Source organism: Nicotiana tabacum, chromosome 4, assembly GCF_000715075.1.
Source record: "Nicotiana tabacum cultivar K326 chromosome 4, ASM71507v2, whole genome shotgun sequence".
Taxonomy (NCBI): Eukaryota; Viridiplantae; Streptophyta; class Magnoliopsida; order Solanales; family Solanaceae; genus Nicotiana; species Nicotiana tabacum.
In genome coordinates, this window is record NC_134083.1 from 77,660,070 (window position 1) to 77,686,920 (window position 26,851).

Sequence of the window (26,851 nt, forward strand, 5' to 3'; positions counted from 1 at the left end):
GAACCCGGCAGAATTTTCACGAAATCCGAATACCCATTTCGATACGAGTTCAACTATACCAATTTTATCAAATTCCGATAACAACTCGGCCTCCAAATTAAAATTTTCCGTTTTTGAAAGATTTTTCAAAAATCTCAATTTCTTCCATAGGACACTTACCCAAGTTGAAGTCTTGAAGAAATCCTCAAAATCACCCAAGAATCGTGCTCTAAAAATCCAAAAACGAAATGAAGGAAATGACTATTTTTGGTCCTTAAGTTCCTGCCCAATAAAAATACTATTCTGGTCGCTAAAAGTCCAATTTCCGTCGCTAAAAGTGCCAAATCTGGTCGCTAAAGGTGCACACCAGAATTGTTTACACCAGCAATTTATGTTTCACTCAAAAGGCTCTAACTCCATTATGCGAATTCGGAATTCGACGATTCTTGTTCCTATGAGTCACAAATAATAATACGAACCTATTCGTTCAATCAAAACTCAATTCGGAGCTTATTTGCTCAATGCGATACCAATTTTATTTGTTAAACAATTAACTCATATTTCGCGCTAAAAACCCAATCACGACTTGATGAAATTAGACCAAATATTCCATATCATTTCTATAGTTCATTAGCAAACTCCCTGAAGTCTCGAAATAGATTTTCGATCTCTAGAACTAAAAATGGACCTTTGGATCATTACATGATTATGCTCAAAACACCAAACTCTTCCAAAACTCATCCGAGCCCCATGGGACCCCAACCAAGTATATTAATAAGTCCCATAACATGACACAAAATTAGTCGATGCCTCAAATTATATTAAACAATACTGAAACACGAATCGCACCCCAATTCAAGCTTACTAAAAAATAACGAATTTTAAATTCTACATTCGATGCCGAAAACCATCAAATCAATCCGGAATGACCCCAAATTTTACACACGGGTCCTAAATAACATAATGTAGTTGTTTCAATTTTCGGAATCGTATTTCGACCCCGATATCAATAAAGTCAACTCCCGGTCAAACTTTTCAAAAATTTTCCATTTTCCAACTTTCGCCAAAATGCATCAAATTGTCCTACGGACTTCCAAATCCAAATCCGGACATACGACTAAGTCTGAAATCACCATACAAAACTATTGACATTATCAAAATTCTATTCCGGAGTCGTTTGCTCAAAAGTCAAACTCCGATCAACTCTTTTCATTTAAGCTTCAAAAATTAGGATTGTTCTTCCAATTTAATTCCGAACCTTCCAAAAACCAAACTCGATCATACTCGTAAATCATAATGCACATTACATAACTGCTCGGGACCTTAAGTCGCTGAACGGGGCGTTAATTCTTAAAACGACAAGTCGGGTCGTTACAAAAAAACTTAATAACTTTTGATATTGCTCTAGTAGATTACTATAAAACACAAAAAAATGAGAATATTTCATTTATTAAAAGTCAATACACAAAACAAACTACTCAAAAATATTTTAAGGTGTTCATGGCAATATCCAATACCAACAAATTATTTTCATCAAGTACATTTTAATCCTCTTGTGAAATAAAAATATTTTAACATCTTTATTTTCATCTAAACCTATAATTATGTGCAATATTAATTAGTTAAACATTAATAAATAACTAAAATTTTAAGAACAAAAAATATTTAAATTTACATAAAAATATTACTAGTTTGAGATTTGACTATTCTTCTTGTTATTTTTAGTTCTCTATATTTTTTTTAATATTTTTAATTAAATATATTTATTAAGCCCACGGGTCAGCCTCAGCCCTGCCTCATGGGACACGGGCTTACTTGGATCGGGATTAAAAGCCTCATTTTTAAATGGGCTCCATAAATCTTAGTCCAACCCTATTAAATCATGGGTTGGGTTGGGTTAGGCCGGTCCAGCGGACCAAGTCCCATATTGACGACTCTAGTGGAATGCACTCTCCTGCCACGTAAATTTTTCCTGTCCATGTCATTTTTGAATAATTAAATATGTTTTTTACTTTTTTAAGTGTATTACTTTTTTTAAATTATTTTAATCTAATAAAATTTATAATAAAACTAGGCTAGAACTTTTTTATTTAAGCTATTTTTTTTATTTAGCTAAAAAGGATGAGTTATCCCATTCGTGAGAATCCACTGGGTTTGTTGTTGTTGTTGTTGTTGTTGTTGTTGTTGTTGTTGTTGTTGTTGTTATAAAAATGATGAGTTTTAGTTTTTTTAGATTTGACATAAAAAAAATACACAGTTAAAATAAATAGTTATGAATTCTAAAAAAGATATAAAAATACATAATTAAAACTTTATTATTTTGGCTAAAAAATTATTTAGCTAAAAATTAAGGATCTCGAAGTATATTTTTCACAAATTTTGCCAGAATAAAAATACAATTGAAATAAAATAGTCATTACATATAAAGAAGAAATAAAAAAAAATACACAATTACAAGTTTATTATTTTGACTATACCTTCTTTATGTGGCAAAAAATAATGGAATTGTAGCCAATTTTTTTTATTAATTTGACTAAAAAATAAAAATATACAATTCAAATAAATAACCATTATATCTAAAGAAAAACAATAAGAAATGCACAATTGGTACTCTATTATTTTAGCTAGAAGTTTATTTGGCTAAAATGATGGAGTTCCAGCCAAAAATTTTGTAAATTTTGCCCGAAAAAGAAAAAATACACAGTTGAAATAAATAGACATTATATATGTAGAAAAAATTAAAAAGAATAAAAGTTAGGGTAAAGTACACATTGTATATTAAAATGAAGCAAGAAAAAATACATTATTGTGACAAATAATTCATTCTTATGACTATGTGATAATTAACAGTTAAAAAATAACCCACTTGAAAGCTGATTATTCGATTTTTCTTCACTCCCACATGCTTAAAAGATAGTGTATCCACACTCTTTGCCACGTCAGCGTTCAGGAGGGCGTTAATTAAGGCCACAAATAGTTTAGGGGTGTAACTAATAATCCGTGCCAAGTCTAGATGGGTTTTGAGGTATTCCGACAAAGTTCTAAAAGTTTTTATTTTTTTCTTAAACTCCGTAATATGTCAAATATTAAACCAGAGAAAAATAATCAGAACATGTTTTAAAACGTTTAATTTCTTATGTTATAAAAAGTAGCTTTAATTTATTTCCTACATAAAATATTTATTCTAGAATCTTGACAAATTAAATCAGATTTATTTATTATTCTTCGTGGAAATGAAAAATTGATTATACTTATAATCTATAGTCATAATACATATTGTTTACTGAACCTTCCTCTAAATTAGAAAAATCAATCTTTAAATATGTAATTCTCTAATATATACCATTTATTTTTTTTTTTATGTCGAGCAAGTTTTTAAACTTTTAATCTCTTTTATTATAAAAATTAGCTTAGCTTCATTTTTCTACATAATTTGTTTTAGAATCTTGATGATAAATCAATTATCAAAAAGTTACCATTAATTTTTAAGCTTCATTAGGAATGCATTAGATCTCCTTTTCAATACTTTAAATTATTACTTATTTTTCAAGCTTTTAACATATTAAGAAAAATGATAACTATTTATAATATGATTGGATAAAGATTTAGAATTGTTTTTAGAGAACAACTTCCTCAAGACCGACCTAATTCAGTGACTAGAGTTTTACGAAAAATTCATTATTTAATAGATTAGAATTTCAAAAAATATTTATTTGGGAATGTAGATGCGCACTAGAGGATAAAAAATTAGATAAATATTTATATTCAATAATTAAGTTTTATAATATTTTGATGAAATAACCATCAAACAAATTCTGATGTAATATAAATACTTATAGCTTGTTTGGCTGTGATGACCCAAAATGTCATCTTTAATTTAAACATTCATTACTGTGTCTAAGACCACGAAAAATACTATTCATCATTCCTCGACTTACGTGCGCAGTCTGTATAATTTTTTTGAAAAGTTTTTATGTGAAAAATGGATTAAAATGTGAAATAGAGTTTCGAAACTCAACTGAGTTGACTTCGGTCAACCTTTTGAGCAAACAGACCCGGATCAGTATTTTGACAGTCCCGATAGGTCTGTATCGTGATTTGGGACTTGGGGCGTATGCCCGAAATTGAATTCGGAGATCCCTAGCTCAAATTATCGCCATTTAACGGAAACTTGAAATTTAAAGGCTAAAGATTTTCAAAGTTTGACACGGATTTGACTTTTTGATATCGGACTTGGATTGAGATTCCGGGAATTGGAATAGCTTCGTTATGTCATTTATGACTGGTGTACCAAATTTAAAGTCATTCCAGGTTCGTTTAATATGTTTTGGTACGAGTTTTGCAAATTAAAAAGTTTGAAACTCAAAAGTTCGAATCGGGGTGTGAATTGTAATTTCGATGTTGTTTGATGTGATTTGAAACCCCGAGTAAGTTCGTATTATATTTCTGGACTTGTTGGAATATTCGGACGAGATCCCAAGTGGCTCGGATGAGTTTCGGACGAGCCACAGAGCAATTGGAACCTGCTGCCCATTGATGAATCTGGTGCGTCGCACCTGTGACATTCTGTACGCAGGTGCGTAGTCGCTTCTGTGACATTGGACAGCCCTGCCGAGCTCCACTTCTGTAGATAAATGAGCGCAGGTGCGCAACCGCTTCTGCGATGGGCGAGCCGCTTCTGCGATGTCGCAGGTGCGGCATTTCTGGGGGTAGATGCGGCCACTGGACAAGCTGCCCTGTTCCGCAAATGCGAGCCTTGTCTCGCAAATGCGAGGCCGCAGGTGCGAAAATATAGTCCGCATGTGTGACATTTCTGGGCATAGATGCGGCCACTGGACAAAGCTGCCATGTTCCGCAAATGCGAGCTTTGTCTCGCAAATGCGAGGCCGCAGGTGCGAAAATATAGTCCGTAGGTGCGAAAATGCTGGGCATAATGTATAAAATCGGATTTTGGCCATTTTTACTCATTTTTGAGTTTTGAGTCTCGGATTTTGGCGATTCGAAAGGAATTTTTCACGACTTTGAATTGGGTAAGTATTCTATAACCAAAAGTGATTATATTTCATAAATACATGTCTATATTCATCATTTATTTCGGATTTAGATGGAAGAAATTGAAATTTTTGTAAAACTTTCCAAAAATGAAATTTTAAGATTTGAAGGTGCATTTGACATCAGAATTTAGTAATTTTTGTATGGTTGGACTAGTATATATATAAGTATGTATACTGTCTATATATTTATGAGACGGACTCCTACCTGGATATGGTGAATTTAAAATTTAAAGAAAATACAGAGTCCAAGAAGAAATCATTCTTCAAAATAATACGAGTAAGTATGTTTATTTGTATGTAAATCTTTTAAAAATCTGCTTCAAAGCTATTGATATATGCTGCCACCAAATGATTGACAACTACAACATGTTGAAATGAATTCGTCTCTTTGTATTTATAAGTACGTATTCGAAAAGTATGTAGAAAATCCCAACTTTGAGTACGTGAAATAGAGAGAAAATAAGCATGAAGAGACAAAAGAGAATTGAAAAAGTAGAAAATTACTTTCCAATCAATGAAAAAATATAGAGATTTTTATTTATGCATACTAATTTTGAAACTTATTTACTCTCACTATTGATCTTTTAACTTAATTACAAATTCATATACAAATTATCAATTTTATACAAAATAATGTTTAGACTCTAATCTTCCATACTTTCTCTCCCTCTTCCACCCTAAAATTAAAATTATAAATTAACAGAAGAATGTTTGGCCTCTTTCTCCTCAACTTCAGTCATACGAGAATAAAGAGATTTGGCATCAAGCAATTCTATTATATTTTTTTTTTCCTATATTAAATAATGAACGAATTATCACTTTTGAACGAGGGAAGATTGTTGATTCTTTTAGATTTGAAATCAATAAACAAAATAGTATTACATAGAAGTGAGTAGATTGAATTGCAAACTATATTAATCCATTAGAAAGTTTAGAAACTTTGAATTCGAAAATCGAAATTTGCAAAATTATTTTTTATTTGGATTGGGTGTTGTTTCAAATGATTGAGAATATCCTTTGGAGTTTATATCTCAATTTTGAGATAATTTGGTGAAGATTCAAGGTAGTTTTGGTTGAAATTTCAGATGGAAACTCGAAAAAGAAGACATAAACAAACTGTATATATTTTGTATGTCGAGTGTAGAAATAATATACAAAATATCTAAAACTTACATAATTGTATATAAGTTGTATATAAATTATATGTAAATTATAATTTTTGACCGAATTGTGTACAAAAAATATGTATTTTAGTTGTAGATAAATTGTAGATTTTAACCGGATTTGTATATATTTTGTAAAGACTTTAGTTACTTCCTATAAATATAAAAACTTAGACAAAACCAAGTAATTAAATTTAAAATCTTGTATATATACGGAAAAGTCCCAAAAATATATGGAAAAAGTACATAAACAGCCAATTTAAACTCAAACTTACCAACCTCTAACCCAAAATTAGACACTTACCAAAAGTAGCCGAAAATTAGAGATACACACAAGGATTCTTCCATCCGAGAATCACGCTAAAGATATTCCTTCCTTCCCTGTTTTTCAAGTGTATCAATTTTACAGAGACCTACATTCTGTAAATCACGCCCTTCTCACCCAAAGAATTCTCAAAAGGAGCTCCAAATTTCACTCAAAATCGATCAATTTCACTGTAGAAGCAACAATTTTCTTTCGCGATTTCTCTGAAGATACAACTTTTATGAAGGAACTACGAACTACAATCAAAATCAATCAAGGAATTAGTGAGTTTTGACCTAATTTCAGCTACTTCAATGGTAAATTTACTAATTTTTATTCAGTATGATGGCCTATAAAATGTTGACAATAGTTTTGTAGATTACAATGCCGATGCTTTAATAGTTACTCCAAATATAAGTTTTGAAGATTTTGTAGACATGATTTCGAAACAACTTATGATAGATATTTCATTGAATGTTATTGAAATCAAATACACTGTCCAAAATGGTTCTCTATCAATAATGATACACAATAATATGGGTGTATGTGTATATCTTGAGCTGAAAAAAGTTCGAAATTTACAATGTATCCCCTTTGTATAACATCGAGTGAAAATGATATGGATATGATCTGCTACAATTCAAAATCTGTTGTGATTTCATCAAAGTATGCATAAAGCTCAGTTATACAGGAGAGATACAATGGCGATACAATTAATATGATTGAGTTTGGGGATGGAGAAGACTGGCAGGATACAAAATCTGATGAAAATACAATAATAACTGACTCTCAACACATAGATGTAGAAGAGGGTCAAATTTATAAAGACAAGGCTATGATAGTCAAAGTCATGAAGCACTTGGCAGTAAAGGAAAAATTCTAGTTTAATGTGCATAGATCAAGTAAAAGCAGGTATCAAAATATTTATTGTATAATTATGTATCTCAATGTATATCGTAGTTGATGTTAGAAGCATAATTATGCAGAAAGTAAGTTGCTGCTTGTAAGTCTGTGGCTGTACATTTCTAAGTTGTGGCCGTTGTATTTTTTTATCTAGTATTGTTGATGGCAGTATGTATCACTATATCATTGTATTTTATGTCGCTCTGTTTATTGATGGAAAAATTTATATCTTTGTCGTAGGTACTGCCTAGTGTGCATCAACAACAACTGCGATTGGTGTTTTAAGACTTCGAGCCCGAAAAAAGCAAAACTTTTCAAGGTCATAAATTTTAGCAAACTGTACTCATGCCCGCTGAAAGACAGATCTTACGTACAATGTCAAGCTACTGCAAAACTCATCGACAGTCTTCTGATAGACAAGTATAAAGACCCAAAAATAATATACACTCCTAATGACATAATTGGAGATATGAACAAGCAGTATGGTCTTCAAATCACATATATGCAAGCATGGAGATCGAAGGAATATGCAGTTCAACTACTGAGAGGGAACCCGAGATAATCATATGAAAAGCTACCAAGCTACTTTTATATACTGGATCTTACAAATCCTATGTCGGTGGTAAGTTTGAAAAAAATAGAGGAAGACTTGTTCATGTATGCTTTCGTTACACTATATCCATCTATAAAAGGATGGCAGTATTGCAAATCGGTTGTTGTTGTAGATGAAACCTTTCTTAAATCGACATACAAAGGAACATTATTGATAACATCCACACAAGATCCAGCAGGTAAAATAAGAATAATAATGTAAATATATATTTATATAATTCATGTATATACTCAAATATATTTATATGATTTTATTTATTAGTTAGTATCCTACCACTCGCATATGCCATAGTAGATTCAGAGAATAATGCTTTCTGGGAGTAGTTTTTTGCGAGGTTCAAGGATGCATTTGGGGAAAGTGAGGGAATGTGCATAGTCTCGGACAAGTATGAAGGCATTGAAAATGCAGAGGCAACATTGTATCCACATGTACCTCACTGTGTCTGTATATGGCATCTATGGAATAATGTAAAAAAAATTTACAAGAAGAACCATTTGCAGCTCAAAGACATATTCTTTGCTATGGCCAAAGCATACACAGTTGAGAAGTTTGATTACCACATGGCAGAGGTAGAGAGAATTGATAAGAGGTTCAAAGATTACTTAATCAACGTTGGGTATGAAAGATGGTCCAGAGCACATTCCACTGTCAACAGAACATTGACAATGACTTCAAACATTGCGGAGTCGATTAATGCAACGCTCAAGGCTGCTAGGGAACCCCCAGTACTGCCTTTGCTGGAGTACATAAGGCAATTGATCGGACGATGAAACGTTACAAACCAAAAGAATACAATAGAGTCATTTACTGATCTTGGGGAAAAATGTGATACAATGCTGATGGACAATCTCGAATTGTCACATCGGATGAAGGTATGACTAGAATATGTAGATACTTGTGTATATAATATGTAATCATGCCGAATTTACGGATCTGTTATATCTTGAACCCTTTATGTGATTCTGTCAAACTAGTGTCCACCTGCACGGCACAGGACGACTAAATTGATTAAAGCTAGCGTTTTCTAATATTCATTGTTTGCACAAAAGAAATATTATAGTGTTCAAGTAATTGAGGGTCTTATATCTATTACCCGAGGCTTCAGGTTTTCTGTTTCTTTTCAAAGCTGGTTGGTCTACCTTTATTCTCTGTTGTTTTTTCTGGGACATGCAAGAAATTAGTCATTATGTAAGCAAATTATTCAACTTTTAGGCGACTACCAGCATGTATATAAGGCTTTCAATTTAATGTAGCATCTATGCCTACCCCACTGCTGAAATATTGGTTGGTTTGACATGATATTAAGCTATTATGAATCTTGTAGGCTCTCTACTATATGTGTTTTTAGGGCATCTGCTTTGTCACCACTAATGATAGTTGATAAATTTTGTAGGTGACCCCTTCGACGAATTACTTATATTCAGTACTTGACAAGGGTAAGCAGAGAATGATGTTCCTAAAAGATCGAACTTGCAGCTGTAGAAGGTTTCAGTTGGATGAGCTTCCATGTGCACATGCTTGGGTAGTATTAAAATATAAATACATTGATCACATTGAGTATTGCTTGGTGTACTACATTAGGAAGTACATATTGAAGACCTATGAAATTCTAATTTATCCGGTTCCTGATGAAAGCACATGGAAAACTCTTGCAGAAGTTCTAGATGAAAAAGTCTTGCCACCAGACGTGACTAAATCAATAGGAAGGCCAAGGAAGGGGAGGTGCAAGCCAATATCTGAAAGGAAACGAAAAAGGTCGATTTCATGTAGACAGTGCGGAGAACAAGGTCATAACAAAAACACTTGTAGAAATAATCCAAAGAGAGGATGCAATATGTTAAACTTAGAATTACTTGTTATATTACTTTACTGAATATCATAAAGATTTAGAAGAATCCAATATATCAAGAAATGTATCAATGCAGAATGTTATTTGAATTTTAGATATAAATAAATATCTGATCTATCATATAAAATCATGTTACAAGTGTATTTTTTAAATTATACATCTCTTTGATTAAAAAAAAAGTTGTATCAGCTATGTATCATATTTGTATCTCTTGTGTATCACCTATGTATCTTTGTGTGTCGGTAAATTATACATCTGTTTGATTAAAAAAGAAGTTGTATCATCTATGTATCTCTTGTGTATCACCTATGTGTCTCTGTGTATCAGCTCTTACTCATGTCTATATTTGTGTAATAACAAAGCTAACTAATGGAAAACATTAGTAGCAGCTAGAAAATTGTGCAAAGAGTTTTAGAAATTTGAAAATGAGAGTGTGGCTTCATCAATACATATTTCGAAACCAAACAAACTGCATAAATCATTGTGAAGAAACTAACTGTGCAGCAATTCAAAAAGACTGTATCATCTATGTATTATGTGTGTATCATATGTGTATCATATATGTATCATGCGTGTATTTGGCAGAGACAATGTATCACAAACTACCGTATATTTTTCATATCTTGAATTCACAATACAAAATCAAGGGAGAAAACGCCAAAATAAACTAACTGCAACACTTCAATATTGCACTAAAACTCATTAAACTTTTATAACAGAGCAGACATCTCATTTGTTTTCCTATTTAAAGATCAGCCCCTGGCTTCCGTACAAATCTTAAAAGTATTCATAAAATTCAAACACAAACAAATCTGATCCATCTTACAATATTGACAACATAACAGAACACAATACAAAATAAAATTATTGAGTTCATCCTACAACAATGACAAAGGTAACTACTTCTTCCGTTTTCGTGACTTATTCTGTCGATCAATAATCTCATCATTATTTTGCGCGTTCAATTCCATCTTCTTTCTAGCATAATCCCACAAGAGAGTACCAAATTTGTGCCGGTGTGCATGGGCATTGAATTTTTTACGAGGCATCTTGCCCTCAATAAAATACTCGACAAATGATGCCGCAAATATACCACAATCACTACAAATAAAAATAACAATAATTATCAAACTGCAAAATCTAAAAACAAAATAGATTGTGTTGAAAGAAACTTATACGCTTTGACTTGTTGAGGCAGTCCTTCAACCAGTTTTACATCAACAGGGATAATCAAGTCCTTAGATTTGTAGACACCAGTACACCAGTTGATATTTTTTTGTTTAAATAGAAATACGTGTGCACGAAAAAATAAGGCAGCAACACAGAATACTTATGCATTGTATTATGAACTTTGGCTTGATGAGCAACTCCACAGCGCATAGAGTCATACACATAAATGCACCTATCCTTGAAGGACATCACAACTATTATCCAATGCCATTGTTTCACAACATTAATTGGCACTAAGACGTGCTCGACAGTGTGCCGTGGAACATTAACATCCAAGACATACCCCTGAATATACTCTACAATGACATATTTCGGATTGCACACTGCACTATCTCCATCTGTATCATTAAATGCTTGCCACAACTCATTAATTTTCTCGTCGAAGTACCAATCTGTGGTGGTGAATGTTACATGTAAGTCTTTGTCATACTTCCCCTTCTTTCTCAAATAATAGAATAAAACATCAATGTGCTTAAACAAAACATAACAAATAATTAATCACCGAAGGCTCGTAAGCTTTAAGCAACTATGCTTTTTCAAACCAAATTCATAGAAACCAAAGGAAAATGAATGCTCACTACTTCTCTTGTGCTAAGAAAGATAGCAATTAATAAGTTGTTCTAACTTAAGAGGCCTGACCACGTGTACACTGGCTAAAATTAAAAAAACAAAACTGTAAAAGTAACTTCTTACATACCAAGTCATACAAAGGCTGACCATTATATACCAAAGTGTAAAATTATTTTTTGTCTTCAACATGATATACACCAAGATCATAAGCAGAATTGAGTTCACTAACATAGTTTGGGTAAATTTTATTCCTGGTAACAGATATACACAAAAGAAATACAGTGATTTGATATAAAATAATGCTACAAATGACAATATATTAAGATATAAAACTGAACAAAACTCTGAAGTTGAAAACATACTTCTTTCTGGACTTCCCTTCTTTGACCCACGCATCAACTACATTCAACAAAGAGTTGTTAACTCCACTTCTGATTTTGCTTTGAAAAGGATGCTTAACAACATAAATTTATTTTTTTCTTTCACTGCAACAACACCAGTACTGAATCCTGAATCAAATACAATAATGAATGGAGACTGCATGGCCTTTTCAGGACATCTCTTTCTTTTTTTCATTTACGGCGAAACTTTAAAAAGTAATTCAGGATAGTACATAACAATTTGAGATTCAGGAACCTCTTTCTCAGATTGTTCATTCATCTCCCTTGCCGCCTCATGAACACTTGCAGTCACACAAACAACGCCAGTTTGAGATTCGGGAACCTTTTCTTTATCAGATTCTACCTCCATCTCCCATGTCGCCTCATTTGCAGTCTCACCAATAGCGCAAGCATGCAATACATCTAGTGTGAAAGTTACTTTAACAATGAACATGTTAGCTTTCACACCAGAAGGTTCTTCCATGATATTGATACCTAACCAATCTGTTGCATCGAGCACAATGTTGTTATGATGATGCGCACTGGTATCTCCCTGAGAATGTGGAACATCTTTGCCTTCACTTCCACTGACCTAATTTTTTAAAAAGAATCTAATTATCAAAAATAACAAAGAAAAGAAAAAGAAAAAGTGCAAAATGCACAACAAAACACACCTTACAACCATCCATGTCAACATCTTTATTTTCACCAAACTCCATATTACTCATAAAATCATTATTGTCTTGACGACCTCTGGTGCCTTCCTCTGGATGTGCACCATATTTGTCTTCGCTTGCACCAAACTATTTTTAAAAAAATGATACAGTAAGTTAACTAAAAAAATAAAAGAAAATGCACAATGGAAAAGAAATACATACCTTGGAATTTATCAACTCAAAGACTACCTTTAATTTATCAAAAACATATTCCATGAAGGACTTTAACTGCTTATGGAGCTACAAAAGGAAACAAATAAGAAAAATAATAGACTTTGAATATACATTTTTAACAAAACTTTCAAAAAATATATATATAAAAAATCAATACAAACTTGTTTAACATCGGCTTTTAACTTTTGCAACTCACGATCATAATCAACAGGTTGGACACTCGGCGCCTTTTTTGGTGGGACAGACTCCTTAATTTGTTTCGGAGGTGGCGTGACAAAATCATCGCTATCATCAATAGGAAGTTTTCCCCTATTACGTGATGTCAAATATTTTCGATACTCATTGTTAACTTCAACTGGCAAAGTAAATCTCCTTAGCTCTTCAGTTGTAGGAGAAATATTTTTAAACTGCAAATGTAACAAAAAATGCTTTAGTCCTAGATGTATCAAAGATGTATAAAAACTGTATATTTGATGTATCACAATAAATTACAGTGTATCATATATGTATAACCCATCAATACATAAAAGCTGGTACCTTATTCCATGTGTTGTTGAAGAAACCAGTAGAGAAGTCTTCACGTGTTGGCCTGTCTGTCATTTCCCAATTCAATAAGTGTGGTGTATGATCTCCAATGCGAACAACAAACTTTTTATCAACTACAATGCAACATTCATAGAACCACACCTGTAGTGCAAGAGAAAATCCACCAATCCTATAAAACTCAGACTTTTCCCTCAACATGTCCTTCACCGACTTCATTAAAGCTCGAAACGCAATCTTACCCCAAGAAAATGATACATAATCACCACTCTCGACAAGATGGAAATCACGTTTATTTATAAATGTCTTCTGAGCTTGAGTGAACATTAGAAATGTGTTTATGAAATAAATGATTGTAATTATAACTGTGTCTTCATCAGACTGCCATATCTTCTTCTCAAAATAATCAATAAGCGACTTCTTTGATACCGCTTCAAAAATAGAAAAATAAGTATCCACCAACCTATTAGGTCCACTGAAGTTACCCTCAACATGTTCATTGCCACAACAGTTTAAACCACTTACAACACCAAATTCCCGAAGACCAAAACGTAAAACACATTCGTCATTCAATTTTACATAAAATTGATTACACTTATCTTGAACCAACTCTCTAAACATTAAAGAACGAATCAGTTGTGCCTGGATAACAATTCGAGGTAAATCAAGAAAATAACCAAAACAGCTTTCCCTAAACATCCGAAGCTGGACATCAGTCAACTTTGACTGTAAAACTGATACGATGTACACATTAGTGCATGATGTCCAATGAGTAACAGGAAAATGCTCACCAACTGGAATATAAAGCTTCCAAGGCTACAAATAAATGACACGAATTAAAAACAAACAAATACAAACTAAATCCAATTTTAAAAGAAGATTCACCAATAGAAAAAAATATAACTGAAATTATATGTACCTTACAAACTTTGTCAAGAATTTTAACTTTTTCTGCCTTCTGAACCTTACTATTTTTTGGTTTGACACCCAAATTCACTTCATCCTCCACGACACGTTTTCTCTTACCTTCAACATCATCCACTCTAACCCTTTTGCTCTTCTTTTTTTTCAGATTGTCCAACTACATCCTTTCGAGATTCTAACACTTTAATACTATAGGAACGGTTTTGTCTTCCCATATTTTATTCATCAATCGATTTTTCAACTAGTTTCTCTTCTCATGTTGCTCGATTTCTCAATTGAAACCGACTTTGTATAAGGTGAAGAACTCATCGAACGAGTTTGTCTTGTCATATTACTCTGTTTCACAATTGAAACTTGGTTCAATGAGAAAAATTTTAAAAAAAATTATACGAACAAACGGTTGCAGAATTTTGTGAAGAAATTGATACAAAACTCAACCAAAACTAACAAAATCATATATAACAGATACCTACGATGAACTCTAACTAAACAATTCAGTCGCAAAAGCCTAAAAAAGCAACATCGCTTCTCCAAAAACACATGCAATCCGAAAAATATACAAAATAAGAGATTTTCTACTCCAAATTACCTGGATTCAGACGAAAATAACCGCAAATGCATCTTGTTTTTTCGTCAATTTCAGCAATTTTTGTTCAATTTAGTAAAAAATTACACACATATATATATATATATATATATATATATATATATATATATATAAGAGAGAGAGAGAGAGAGAGAGAGAGAGAGAGAGAGAGAACTTAGAGAAGAGAACGGTGTTTGTATTACAAAAATAACAGATACAAAAAAACTGACATTAATTGAACTATTTGGGCCCAAAATGACATTTGAGCCTTTTTTAGTAGATATTTTGTTTTGGGCTATTTTTGGTTGGGAGAGTTTATAGAGTGACAGTTTGGGTAATTTTTCCAAAATATATATATATATATGGGCATGGGCTAGTGCTCCGGAAGGCCCAAAATAGAATCAGCAGCTCCCTTGGACTCTTAGTTGGCCCTTCGTCTTTAATATGTTGGGCTCTAACAAGGTTAGACCAGTGTTTTAAAAGGCGTGGGCGTAAGGCGAAAGCTTCCAAGGCTACAAATAAATGACACGAATTAAAAACAAACAAATACAAACTAAATCCAATTTTAAAAGAAGATTCACCAATAGAAAAAAATATAACTGAAATTATATGTACCTTACAAACTTTGTCAAGAATTTTAACTTTTTCTGCCTTCTGAACCTTACTATTTTTTGGTTTGACACCCAAATTCACTTCATCCTCCACGACACGTTTTCTCTTACCTTCAACATCATCCACTCTAACCCTTTTGCTCTTCTTTTTTTTCAGATTGTCCAACTACGTCCTTTCGAGATTCTAACACTTTAATACTATAGGAACGGTTTTGTCTTCCCATATTTTATTCATCAATCGATTTTTCAACTAGTTTCTCTTCTCATGTTGCTCGATTTCTCAATTGAAACCGACTTTGTATAAGGTGAAGAACTCATCGAACGAGTTTGTCTTGTCATATTACTCTGTTTCACAATTGAAACTTGGTTCAATGAGAAAAATTTTAAAAAAAATTATACGAACAAACGGTTGCAGAATTTTGTGAAGAAATTGATACAAAACTCAACCAAAACTAACAAAATCATATATAACAGATACCTACGATGAACTCTAACTAAACAATTCAGTCGCAAAAGCCTAAAAAAGCAACATCGCTTCTCCAAAAACACATGCAATCCGAAAAATATACAAAATAAGAGATTTTCTACTCCAAATTACCTGGATTCAGACGAAAATAACCGCAAATGCATCTTGTTTTTTCGTCAATTTCAGCAATTTTTGTTCAATTTAGTAAAAAATTATATATATATATATATATATATATATATATATATATATATATATATATATATATATATATATATAGAGAGAGAGAGAGAGAGAGAGAGAGAGAGAGAGAGAGAGAGAGAGAGAGAGAGAACTTAGAGAAGAGAACGGTGTTTGTATTACAAAAATAACAGATACAAAAAAACTGACATTAATTGAACTATTTGGGCCCAAAATGACATTTGAGCCTTTTTTAGTAGATATTTTGTTTTGGGCTATTTTTGGTTGGGAGAGTTTATAGAGTGACAGTTTGGGTAATTTTTCCAAAATATATATATATATATGGGCATGGGCTAGTGCTCCGGAAGGCCCAAAATAGAATCAGCAGCTCCCTTGGACTCTTAGTTGGCCCTTCGTCTTTAATATGTTGGGCTCTAACAAGGTTAGACCAGTGTTTTAAAAGGCGTGGGCGTAAGGCGATGACGTTTTACATATACCTCAGCGAGACGTAAGCCCCATAGGTATTTAATTTTTAATATTTTATAAAATAATATAATGACAGTAAATATTTATAAACAGGTAAAATTACATAAAAATTGAAGAAAACTATAAATATTTGAAATATATATGCTCCATCTGTAATATGGCCATTTATTTGGCTTTTTCTCAAGTGGGGGCGTGTGTTCCCACAACAATAGTCAAAACAATCTATTACACGCTACTTACAAGCACAAGTAACTTGAGTCTAAAAGAATAAAGTTTTCTACATTGAGGAATAAAAAGGATGATTAACCTGCAATTTGAACTTTGAACTTGCTACTATGAAGGAGAATGTAGTTCTCTTTATATTTGTAAAAAAAAAAAATATTCGTTGCTTTTGGGAGATATTAGCAGACTAGCGGACAAAATAGAGATTTGGGAAAGACCATGAATTAGGGTTTCAATCAATAAAAAAAGGTCTTGGCTTTTAAATTTAATACTTTTGAGTTCCTTTTTAAACCTTTTGAGTAATTACCAAACTGACTTTTAAGAATTTGTGTATTATATGAAGAACTTATTCAACAAATTTTGTTTTAATTTGAAAAAGTCTCTGGGGCTTACTCCTCACTGAAAAAATGAGCCTCAAACGCCCGGGCATACGTCCCGAATTGGTGGGTGTACGCCTCTTGAGACTTTCGCCCCACACCATCGCCCCGGGGCCTTTTTGGTACGCCTTGCCCTGGGGCTCGCCCCGAAAACACCTTTTAAAACACTAAGTTAGACTATGCTCCTATGTGGAACTAGACCAGTATTTGCAAGCAAATTCACAAGGGCAAAATATAAAATTGGCCGGTCAGCCGAAATTAATTGTACTCCCTAGTAAAAAAAAATATAATACTATATATATATATATATTATCAGCTATTATTTTTTTGAGCGGCTAAAAATATATACATTCTCAATTCACAACTCCATCAATCACATCTATCACTGAATTTACATATTCGTTCATACTGATGCACAAGAACTACAATCGTCTCCGTCCTTCTTTAATTTAAAAAAAAGAAAAACTTAATAAACTACCCACAATTACAGAAAAGCCTGCTTACTTATTTTTGGTAAAATGGCATGTCATTCATTTAGGTAAAATGTAAGGATGTAAGATTTCTCGTCCCGCTCTTAATCTTTTTTTTTCCTTTCACTTTTTACTTTTTACGTTTTACCTTTTACAAGAATATACTGGCAATAATACACGACGCCCTTCTTTTAAGGCGGTTTATAAAAGAACATTTACTAACTAAATGTTAGTTATTGTTTATGAATTTATATAATTGGGAACATTGATAAAGCAAGTGGAAGTAATAAAATTGGGAACGTGTTCGCACATCTTTACATCAATCTCACTTATGTCCCAAAAGTCATAAGTCATAACATCTTTGAAGTTTTCCGCCCAACCAACTCAGAGGCCTGTGAATAAAAGGATGCTAGTTTTGGTAAGGTTCTAACATACACTGGCCTTCAATATTTGAACAGCAATTGGTGTGTTTGTAAATAACAACTACTCCCTCCCTCAGTTTACTTTTAATTGTCAAGTATTCTAAAAATAAAGTTTTATTTTTACTTGTCCTTTTTAACATAACAAGAGAAAAATAATTTATTTTTTTTATTTTACCCTTAGCATTAATTACTCATTCCAAATTATTCTCCAAATCCATTAAGACTATACACCAATTAATATGGATACCATGATAAACTATGCACTTTATTTATTATTTTCTTAAACGGTGTACAAAATCAATAGTGGACAAGTAAAAGTGAACAGAGAGAGTAGTACTCAGAGACCTGTATTTGAACATTTAACAATTAATTTAGTTAAGAGTTTAGCAAGCATGAAAAGTTCTCAACTTATTAAAGTAATAATCCACCAACTGAGACATTAAATACCAACAATTAAAGATAAATATTTGTTAACTGTGAAAAATCCTTTGCAACTTTATAACTATCTAGCAGGGATTTTTTGGAATCGTTGGTTGCAAATGTGACTAATAGGAGGTCTGAAATTATTTTTTGAATCCTCATGAATACTTCCGCTTTTATGTACTTTCTGACCTAAGGTGTTATAAGTTGACTTTAAAGGTCAAATTGATTAATTTTTAAGAGCATATTTCCCTTAAATTATCTGGAAGACATTATTAGGCTTTTATTTTATGGACGAATTTTATTTTTTCAAGGGATAACTATATCTTTATGTCCGTCTTCGAGCTAAAAAAAAGAGAGAAGAGAATAATATACTTCCTCTGTTTCAAAAAAATTGTTATTATTGGGAAAATCCACGAGGTTGTTCTTTGACCACATTGTTCTTAAATATTTTATAAATATTTTAAATTATGAATTATTATGACTTATAATATTTTTTTATATAGTTTCTAAAAATATAAATTTTATTTTCAAAAACTTGAAGAATTTATGCCCAAATTCATAGTCAAAGTTAAATACTTTGACCCATGCCAATATTTTTGAGATAGAGGGAGTAGTTATTTGTTATTCTTGGTAATGAGGACAATCGTTCTTTCTAAAGGAGGAAAGGTTACTCCTTTACCTTTGATCTGTTTTCCTACATGAATTTAGCTACATATGAGGCGTTCTAATCTAGTGAAGAGTTTGCCTCTCGCCATATCCATGGAGCAGACTCCCCTAATGGCCAACTCCAATAAGTTGCAAAAATATTTCCTTTTTCCCGTTGTTGGTCTTTTGGCTATCATCCTTGTAACTCATGGCCAGCCAGTTTTTGATGATCAATCAGGTAACTAATATTGAAAAGTTTTTCTTGTTTTCATGTGATTGTTTTAGTCACTGTAAAGTGTAAATCAATTAATTTTCTTGGGATTTATTTCTTTCAGGATTCGTGACTATCGACTGTGGGTTACCCAGAAAACTCAAGTCATCTAGCGAACATTTTTGAAGTTTTCCACTAAATTACACAAGCGATGAAGGGTGTGTTTGGTACGAAGGAAAATGTTTTCCATGTAAAATATTTTCCTAGAAAATGTTTTCTTGAAAAATGAGTGGTTTTATCACTTCTTTTTTCATGTTTGGTTGGTGAGTGAAAAACTTTTTTCGGAAAATATTTTCTAGTATTTGTTTAGAGAGTGAAAATACTTTTTAGAAAAATAATTTTTTTATGTTACTTCCTTTACCTCCTTCCCCCAAATCTCCATGTTTCTTGTTCTCCCCCTCCCTCCTCCCCCAAACTCTAAACTCAACGTTTTCAGGACTCTATTTTCTTCAAGAATTTAATTATTCTTTTAAAAATCCACACAAACCCAAAAGGGACTAATGTGCTGCTTTACTTTTTCACTCAAAAACAACGTTGGAATTTGTGCTACATAACTTAAAAGAAAATAAACTTTTTGTGATGGTTTTTTCTCTCTCGATGCAAGTTTACTAACGTGCGCCGGCCATGGGAAAGAGAGCTCGAATTCCATCTCAGAAAGCTTGAATGGCTCAAGCAGCTAGCGCAAAAGACAACGTAACAAGAGGATCGAAAGCTAACCAAGCAAATCATGAAGGAAATTGGAGAGGAAGTGGGAATCAATGGAACGGTAACCCCAATTTTGGCCAAAACAATTGAAAACCTAGCAACGCCTTCCCAAATTGCAGAGATTACATTAACTTCAAAGACAACGAGACGAAATCAAAGTGAGAGTGAGGGGGAATCTGCGGTGCCTCCAATTGCTACAGAGGTAACACAAATTAGGGTTGGCTCTGTTGATAAGAAACAAGCTATACGTCAATGGACAGAGATTGTGCAAAATTCAACTGATAAAGGAAAAAACGTAACAACGATGGAAGGAAGAAAGTCATGGGCCGATGAAGTCGAGGAGGAATTGAATACACCACCTCCAAAAGGATCAATATGGGACAAGTTTGACATAATTAAGATCAACAAAGCTGGTTTCAAGCTGCAATTTGTTGCTCCGGTTGTGCATGGCGAGTCTTCGATCACTGATATAGAGCTGGATGATATAGCAACTGAAATTGAATACTGGAGTTTTGTTGTTGTATGCTATGTATTGGGAGCCCATCCCCCGTTTGAAGTAATCAAAAGTTACATCCAGAGGTTGTGGGGTAAGCATAGAATTAGTCAAATTGCTATGCTTAAAAATGGCATCATTTTGGTGAGATTTGATTCTGTTGCTGAAAAGAATGATGTTTTACAAGGGAATATCTTCCATTTTGACAATAAGCCACTTATTGTCAAAGCTTGGAACCCTGACATGGAGTTCTCCAAAGAGGAAATTCAGACTGTTCCTATATGGATCAAGCTGCCTGGCCTAGACTTCAAGTACTGGAGCCCAAAGGGACTGAGCAAAATAGGTAGTTTAGTGGGCAAGCCACTCATGGTAGATCAGAATACAGAGAAAAAGGCTGGATTGAACTTTGCGAGGTTGTTGGTGGAAGTAGGCATGGATGTAAAGCTACCAGATACATTAGTATTTAGGAATGAGAAAGGATACCTGATTGAGCAGAAAGTTCTTTATGATTGGAGACCTACTCTATGCAAATTTTGCCATCAGTATGGGCATGACATTGCAAAGTGTAGGAAAAATAATTATGTGACTGAAAATAAAATAATAGGGGAACAAGATGAGGCTGTTCAATTGAAGCAAGGCATAGATCCTACAAAAACTCAAAAAGAGAGATTGGGGGCTGAGGAGCAGACTAAAAAGCCACCTGTAGGGAAACAACATGGAGATGCTAACAAGGAGAATCAACCACTAAAGTTAGTAGTGAAGGAACAGAAGGATCAAACTACAACAAGTTGGATTACCCCTAAGAGTCAAGCTAGAAAACAATTTAAGACTCAACAATAGTTGGTTGGGAATAACTCCTTTCATGTGCTGCAAGAGACAACTAGCAATGCTGACAATAGGATTGGCCAAGATGGGAATGAGGGTGGTCGAACTATTCCGATATATGGGAATGGTTAGGATCATGTGTTGGAATATAAGGGGGCTTAATGCCCCTAATAAGCAGAGGGAAGTTAAATCTCTTTGCAGAAATGAGGAAGTAGGATTAGTGGGATTGCTGGAGACTAAAGTTAAGAGAAATAAGATTGTTGACATAGCCACTAAAATATTTGAAGGGTGGCAATATATCACTAATCTAGATGCTCATTATAATGGGAGAGTGTTAATTGGATGGAGACCAGACTTCTACAATATTGTTCCTATCATTATAGATGCGCAGATAGTGACTTGTGAGGTTAAATACATCCCCACACAAATAACTTGTATTATCTCCTTTGTATATGCCTTTAACACAAAAGAGGAGAGGAAAACACTATGGACTGAGTTAATAACACAAAGCAACAAGAGTGGGTTGCCTTGGCTTGTGGTTGGGGATTTCAACTTAGTGTTAAGTAGTGAGGATAGACTAGGAGGGAATCTTGTTACATGGGAAGAAGTTATAGATTTCAAAACCTTCTTGGACACCTGTGGTTTGATGGAGTTGGCACATGGTGGCCAGAGATATACTTGGAATGATAAAGGCTCTGACTAGAGAGTATTCTCAAAAATTGACTGGATGTTCATCAATGCTGAGTGGCTACAAAATATGCCCATTTGTAAGGCTGTTTACTTACCTGAGGGTATCAGTGATCACTGCCCAATAAAGATTACATTTGATGATAATAGTAGAAAACCAAAAAGAACTTTTAAATATTGTAATGCATGGTCTGAGCATAAACAATTTCTGAAGGTGGTTGAAGCAGGATGGAATATACTGATAGATGGTTGCAAAATATTTCAGGTGGTAAGGAAAATGAAGATGCTAAAAAGAGAATTGAAGAAGCTAAATACTCAAAGCTTCAGGAACATAGTATCTGAAGCTAATGAGGGCAGAACTGCTTTGCAGAATATCCAAGAGCAGCTTCATCTTGATCCAGATAACCTTGAATTACAACAAACTGAAAGAGAGAAGTATCAAAAACTCGAAAAATCTTCTTACTTAACAGAAATCTATTTGCAGCAAAGAAGTAAGGCTAACTGGATAAGGCTTGGTGATGAAAACACCAGGTATTTTCATTCAGTTATTAAACATAGGAAGTTGAAATAAGTCATCACACAGCTGAAGGATGTTGCAGGATGTATGCAAACAGAACATGAAAACATAGCTAAGATCTTTGTGCAGTACTATAAAGACCTTTTAGGGAAAACACGTGAAGAAAGAGTGAACACTTTTTGAGGATTCCTCAATAATGGTCCCTTATTAACAATTGACCAGCAAATAAGGATTTTGGAGCCTTTCACCATTGAGGAGGTGAAAAAGGCAGTGTTTAGTATTGATATCAATAAGAGTCCTGGGCCGAATGGATATGGGAGTGGCTTCTATAGAGCTGCATGGAGGGTCATAGGTAAGGATATCACTGAGGCGGTACTGGAGTTCTTTCAAACTGGACAATTGCTGAAACAAATCAATGTCACTAATATTGCCCTTATACCAAAGGTGACTAACCCTGAAAATACAAGTCAATTCAGGCCAATTGCTTGTTATAATGTGATATATAAGGTCATCTCAAAGATGATTTGTTTGAAGTTAAAGCAAGGTGTGAGTCAGATAGTTGCTGAGAACCAAACAGCATTTATACAAGGCAGAACTATGGTTCATAATGTGCCAATATGCCATGACATTCTCAGGCACTATAATAGGAAAACTACTCATAGGTGTCTTACGAAGATTGATCTCAGGAAAGCTTATGATATGGTGAGTTAAGAGTTTGTGTAAGAAGCACTGCTAGGGTATGGTTTTCCAGTGAGGTTTGTTAGGCATGTGATGGAGTGTGTCACATCTCCAAAGTACTCTATAATAGTTAATGGAGAGGGACATGGCTAATTTAATGGTAAAAGGGAACTGAGACAAGGGGATCCCATGTCTCTCCTTTTATTTGTATTAGTCATGGAGTACCTGTATAGAATACTCAAGTATATGAGTGACTTACCTGATTTCAAATACCACCCAATGTGTAAGCACCTAAAGCTTACACATTTAGTTTTTGCTGATGACTTGATGATATTTTGTAAAGGCCAAGAGAAATATATTAGGAGAGTTATTGAGGCTTTAAATCACTTCACTAGGGTTACAAGATTGATAGCAAACATGGAAAAATCAAACATCTTCATAGCAGGAGTAGATGACCATACAAAGGCAACTTTACTAAGCATCACTGGATTTTCACTAGGGACTTTTCCTATAAGGTATTTGGGATTATCAGTTTCTCCTAAAAAAAGAAACAAACTAGAATGTCATCAGCTGATTGATAAGATTACTCAGAAAATTCAGAATGGGTATGCTAAATAGTTGTCCTATGCTGGAAAGTTACAAATCATCAATGCAGTGATATTCTCTATTCATAATTTCTGGGGTGCTGTATTCATATTGCCTCAGAGTTTCCTGAAAGAGGTAGATAAACTTGTAGGGAGTACTTATGGGGGGCACTGAGAGGAAGAAGAAACCTCCACTTGTATCTTGGGATAGAATAAGTGTGCCAAAAAAGTATGGAGGTCTCAATATCAAAGGATGCAGGAATTGGAATATTACATCTATTGGCAAATTAATTTGGCAATTGGCTGAAAAACAGGATTCTTTGTGGATTAAATGGGTTCACGACTTATATATGAAGAATGATAGCAATATATGGATGCATAATCCCCCCATGGATTGTAGTTGGTATTGGAAGAAAATAAATTTTATCAAAAGCAGTATGATCAGTTGGTTTACTAATGGCAGATACATACTGAGTTCAATAGGAAGATACTCTATTTCCCTCAGCTATAATGCCCTTATAGGCATGAAAGTAAGGTGGAGAATTAGTGAACTAGTCTCGATAGCTTTTGCACAACCAAAACATAGATTCATTCTATGGCTAGCAGTGCGAAATAGGCTGCTAACAAAGGAAAGGCTCAGCCACTTGAACATTCCAGTAGATAGCCCTGCGTGCAGTTTATGCTCAACTCAAAGTACATAAACTTCCTTACATTTGTTTGCAGATTGTGAATGGTCTGGTAAGCTACGACGTACATTGAGAGACTGGTTGAGTATCTAGATCCAAGCTGGAGAGGTGAAACTAGTGATGGAAACAATCAGGAAGAAGCATTGACATAAGATCACAAAGAAGTTAATAGTAGCAGTCTGGGGAGCAATAATTTACCATACATGGAGGGCGAGGAACTTGATCATTTTCAGAAGTCAAAATGTTCATATTGAGACAGTTATAGATCAGATAAAAAAAAAAATAGTAGATAGAGTAGAATTCCATAGTGTGTCAAGAAAAGCTAGAAATAGGAATGATATCTTACAAAGAATTCTATGTACTTAGTTTTATTCTAGAGGCCTAAAATTTCATACATTAACCTTCCTCGAAGGTAGATGTGTGTTTAGGTGCTCTTTAGGTGTATTGATGTTTACGTTGGCTGGTATGGTAATAATATTTACAGTTGTTACCAAAAAAACTTAAAAGATAATACTCTTTTTTTTGGTTGAAAAAGAAAGTACTTTTTCTACAAAATGAAAAAAGTATTCATTTTGTTAAAATGAAAGGAAATATTTTTTTCACATCATGAAAAGAAAATACTCATTTTGTTGAAATGAAAAAAAATACTTTTTACTACATTATTTTGTTGAAACGAAAGAAAATACTTTTTCTACATCATAAAAGAAAGTATTTTTTTTTGTTGAAATGAAAGAAAATATTTTTTTATATCATAAAAAGAAAATACTCATTTTGTTGAAATAGAAGAAAATATATTTTCTACATCATAAAAAGAAAGTGATTTCAGGTAGTCCTCCCTTTAGACGACCATGTGTCATATCATACTTCACCATATACAATTAGCCCCCCTGCTTTCCGATGACATAATTTTGTGTTACCGGAAAGTTGGTAGAAACACCTTTTTAGCGAAAATTACTATAACTCCCTCTGAAGGTTCCTGACAGTTGATTAGACGCACGTCTCTCCGCATGTAATGCCCGAACACGCGTCATCCCATGATCGTGTCCTCCTTTAATGTCAATTATGAGGGTCATTGATAAAGACAGAACGGTGAACATAAATGCCAAATTCTCTGTAACGGACCGTCGCTTTTAATGCTGTAGAATATCCCCTATTAAATGCTACGGGTATAGAGCATTTAACACACCTTTATGAACGTTATCCTTTCTGATGACAAGCGGAATGGCTACGTTCGATCTTCGGCCATCCCCGTCTTGGGTTTCACGTGTCCTCCCTTTAGACGATCACGTGTCATATCATATTTCACCCTATACATAAGTCTCGTATTTTTCCTAAGAATAACGAAATGTAATTTAATTTTTAAACAATAGCCACGAGTACATTGACAATTGGAGTCTAACATCGTTATTATTTTTGTTTATTTGACAATTGAAGTCCATCAATTCCACGTTGAAGGTTAAAGAGTAAGGACAAATACTACGAATTTGCGACAACAAAGGATAAATAACCGAAAATATAATAGTCGGTCAGATTCATTATTTACTTTTTCTATCCGATATATAAATAGATTATATATTGATTACACAATTATATGCATATTATACATGAAATTTACATATACATATTCACTGACTATTTTTTTTCCTACAAAAAATTAGGTAAACAGTTATTTGAGTTAATTCTTGATATAAATACTATTCAGAGTAAAATTAGAGAGCTATTTTTGTCTCGTAGAAGTCTAAATTTGGACATTAATTTTCCCTTTAATAGGTATCACTAGCACTTTTCTTCTTTCTTTCACTCAGATACGTATTTGACGCTTATGATCGAATATGGGAAACGTTTCAACGATCACAATGGCAGTGATGGACCCAGGATTTTATGCAAGCGGGTTCAATCTTAGAAGTACGTAATTTTAATCGTAAAATAGTAATTGTATAGTGGGTTTAATCGTAATTTATACAAAAATTTATGCAACTTCTAGACACATAATCTCCGCAAGAAGAGAAGTTGACGGGGATGTTGAGAAGGAATTTTACACGCCGAACCTTGCGATGGGGACGGCAGCAACGCTACGAAATTCAAGTACCTTGACTCTTTCATGGGGTCCTGCTG

General features: G+C 33.5%; 3 protein-coding genes across 3 annotated transcripts; all 3 read left to right on the forward strand.

The window, feature by feature from the left end:
- Positions 1 to 19,288: 19,288 nt before the first annotated feature.
- Positions 19,289 to 25,235, forward strand: LOC142180331 (uncharacterized). The gene is made up of 2 exons (XM_075252057.1): positions 19,289 to 19,528; positions 19,626 to 25,235. Exon 2 carries the CDS (start codon positions 20,289 to 20,291, stop codon positions 21,597 to 21,599), a length of 1,311 nt encoding a protein of 436 aa, XP_075108158.1. The 5' UTR covers positions 19,289 to 19,528; positions 19,626 to 20,288; the 3' UTR covers positions 21,600 to 25,235.
- On the forward strand, positions 21,646 to 22,287 carry LOC142179995 (uncharacterized). The gene has a single exon (XM_075250912.1). The coding sequence runs from the start codon at positions 21,646 to 21,648 to the stop codon at positions 22,285 to 22,287; it is 642 nt and encodes a 213-aa protein (XP_075107013.1).
- On the forward strand, positions 23,683 to 24,084 carry LOC142179996 (uncharacterized). Its single transcript, XM_075250913.1, has one exon. It carries the CDS (start codon positions 23,683 to 23,685, stop codon positions 24,082 to 24,084), a length of 402 nt encoding a protein of 133 aa, XP_075107014.1.
- Positions 25,236 to 26,851: the final 1,616 nt, after the last annotated feature.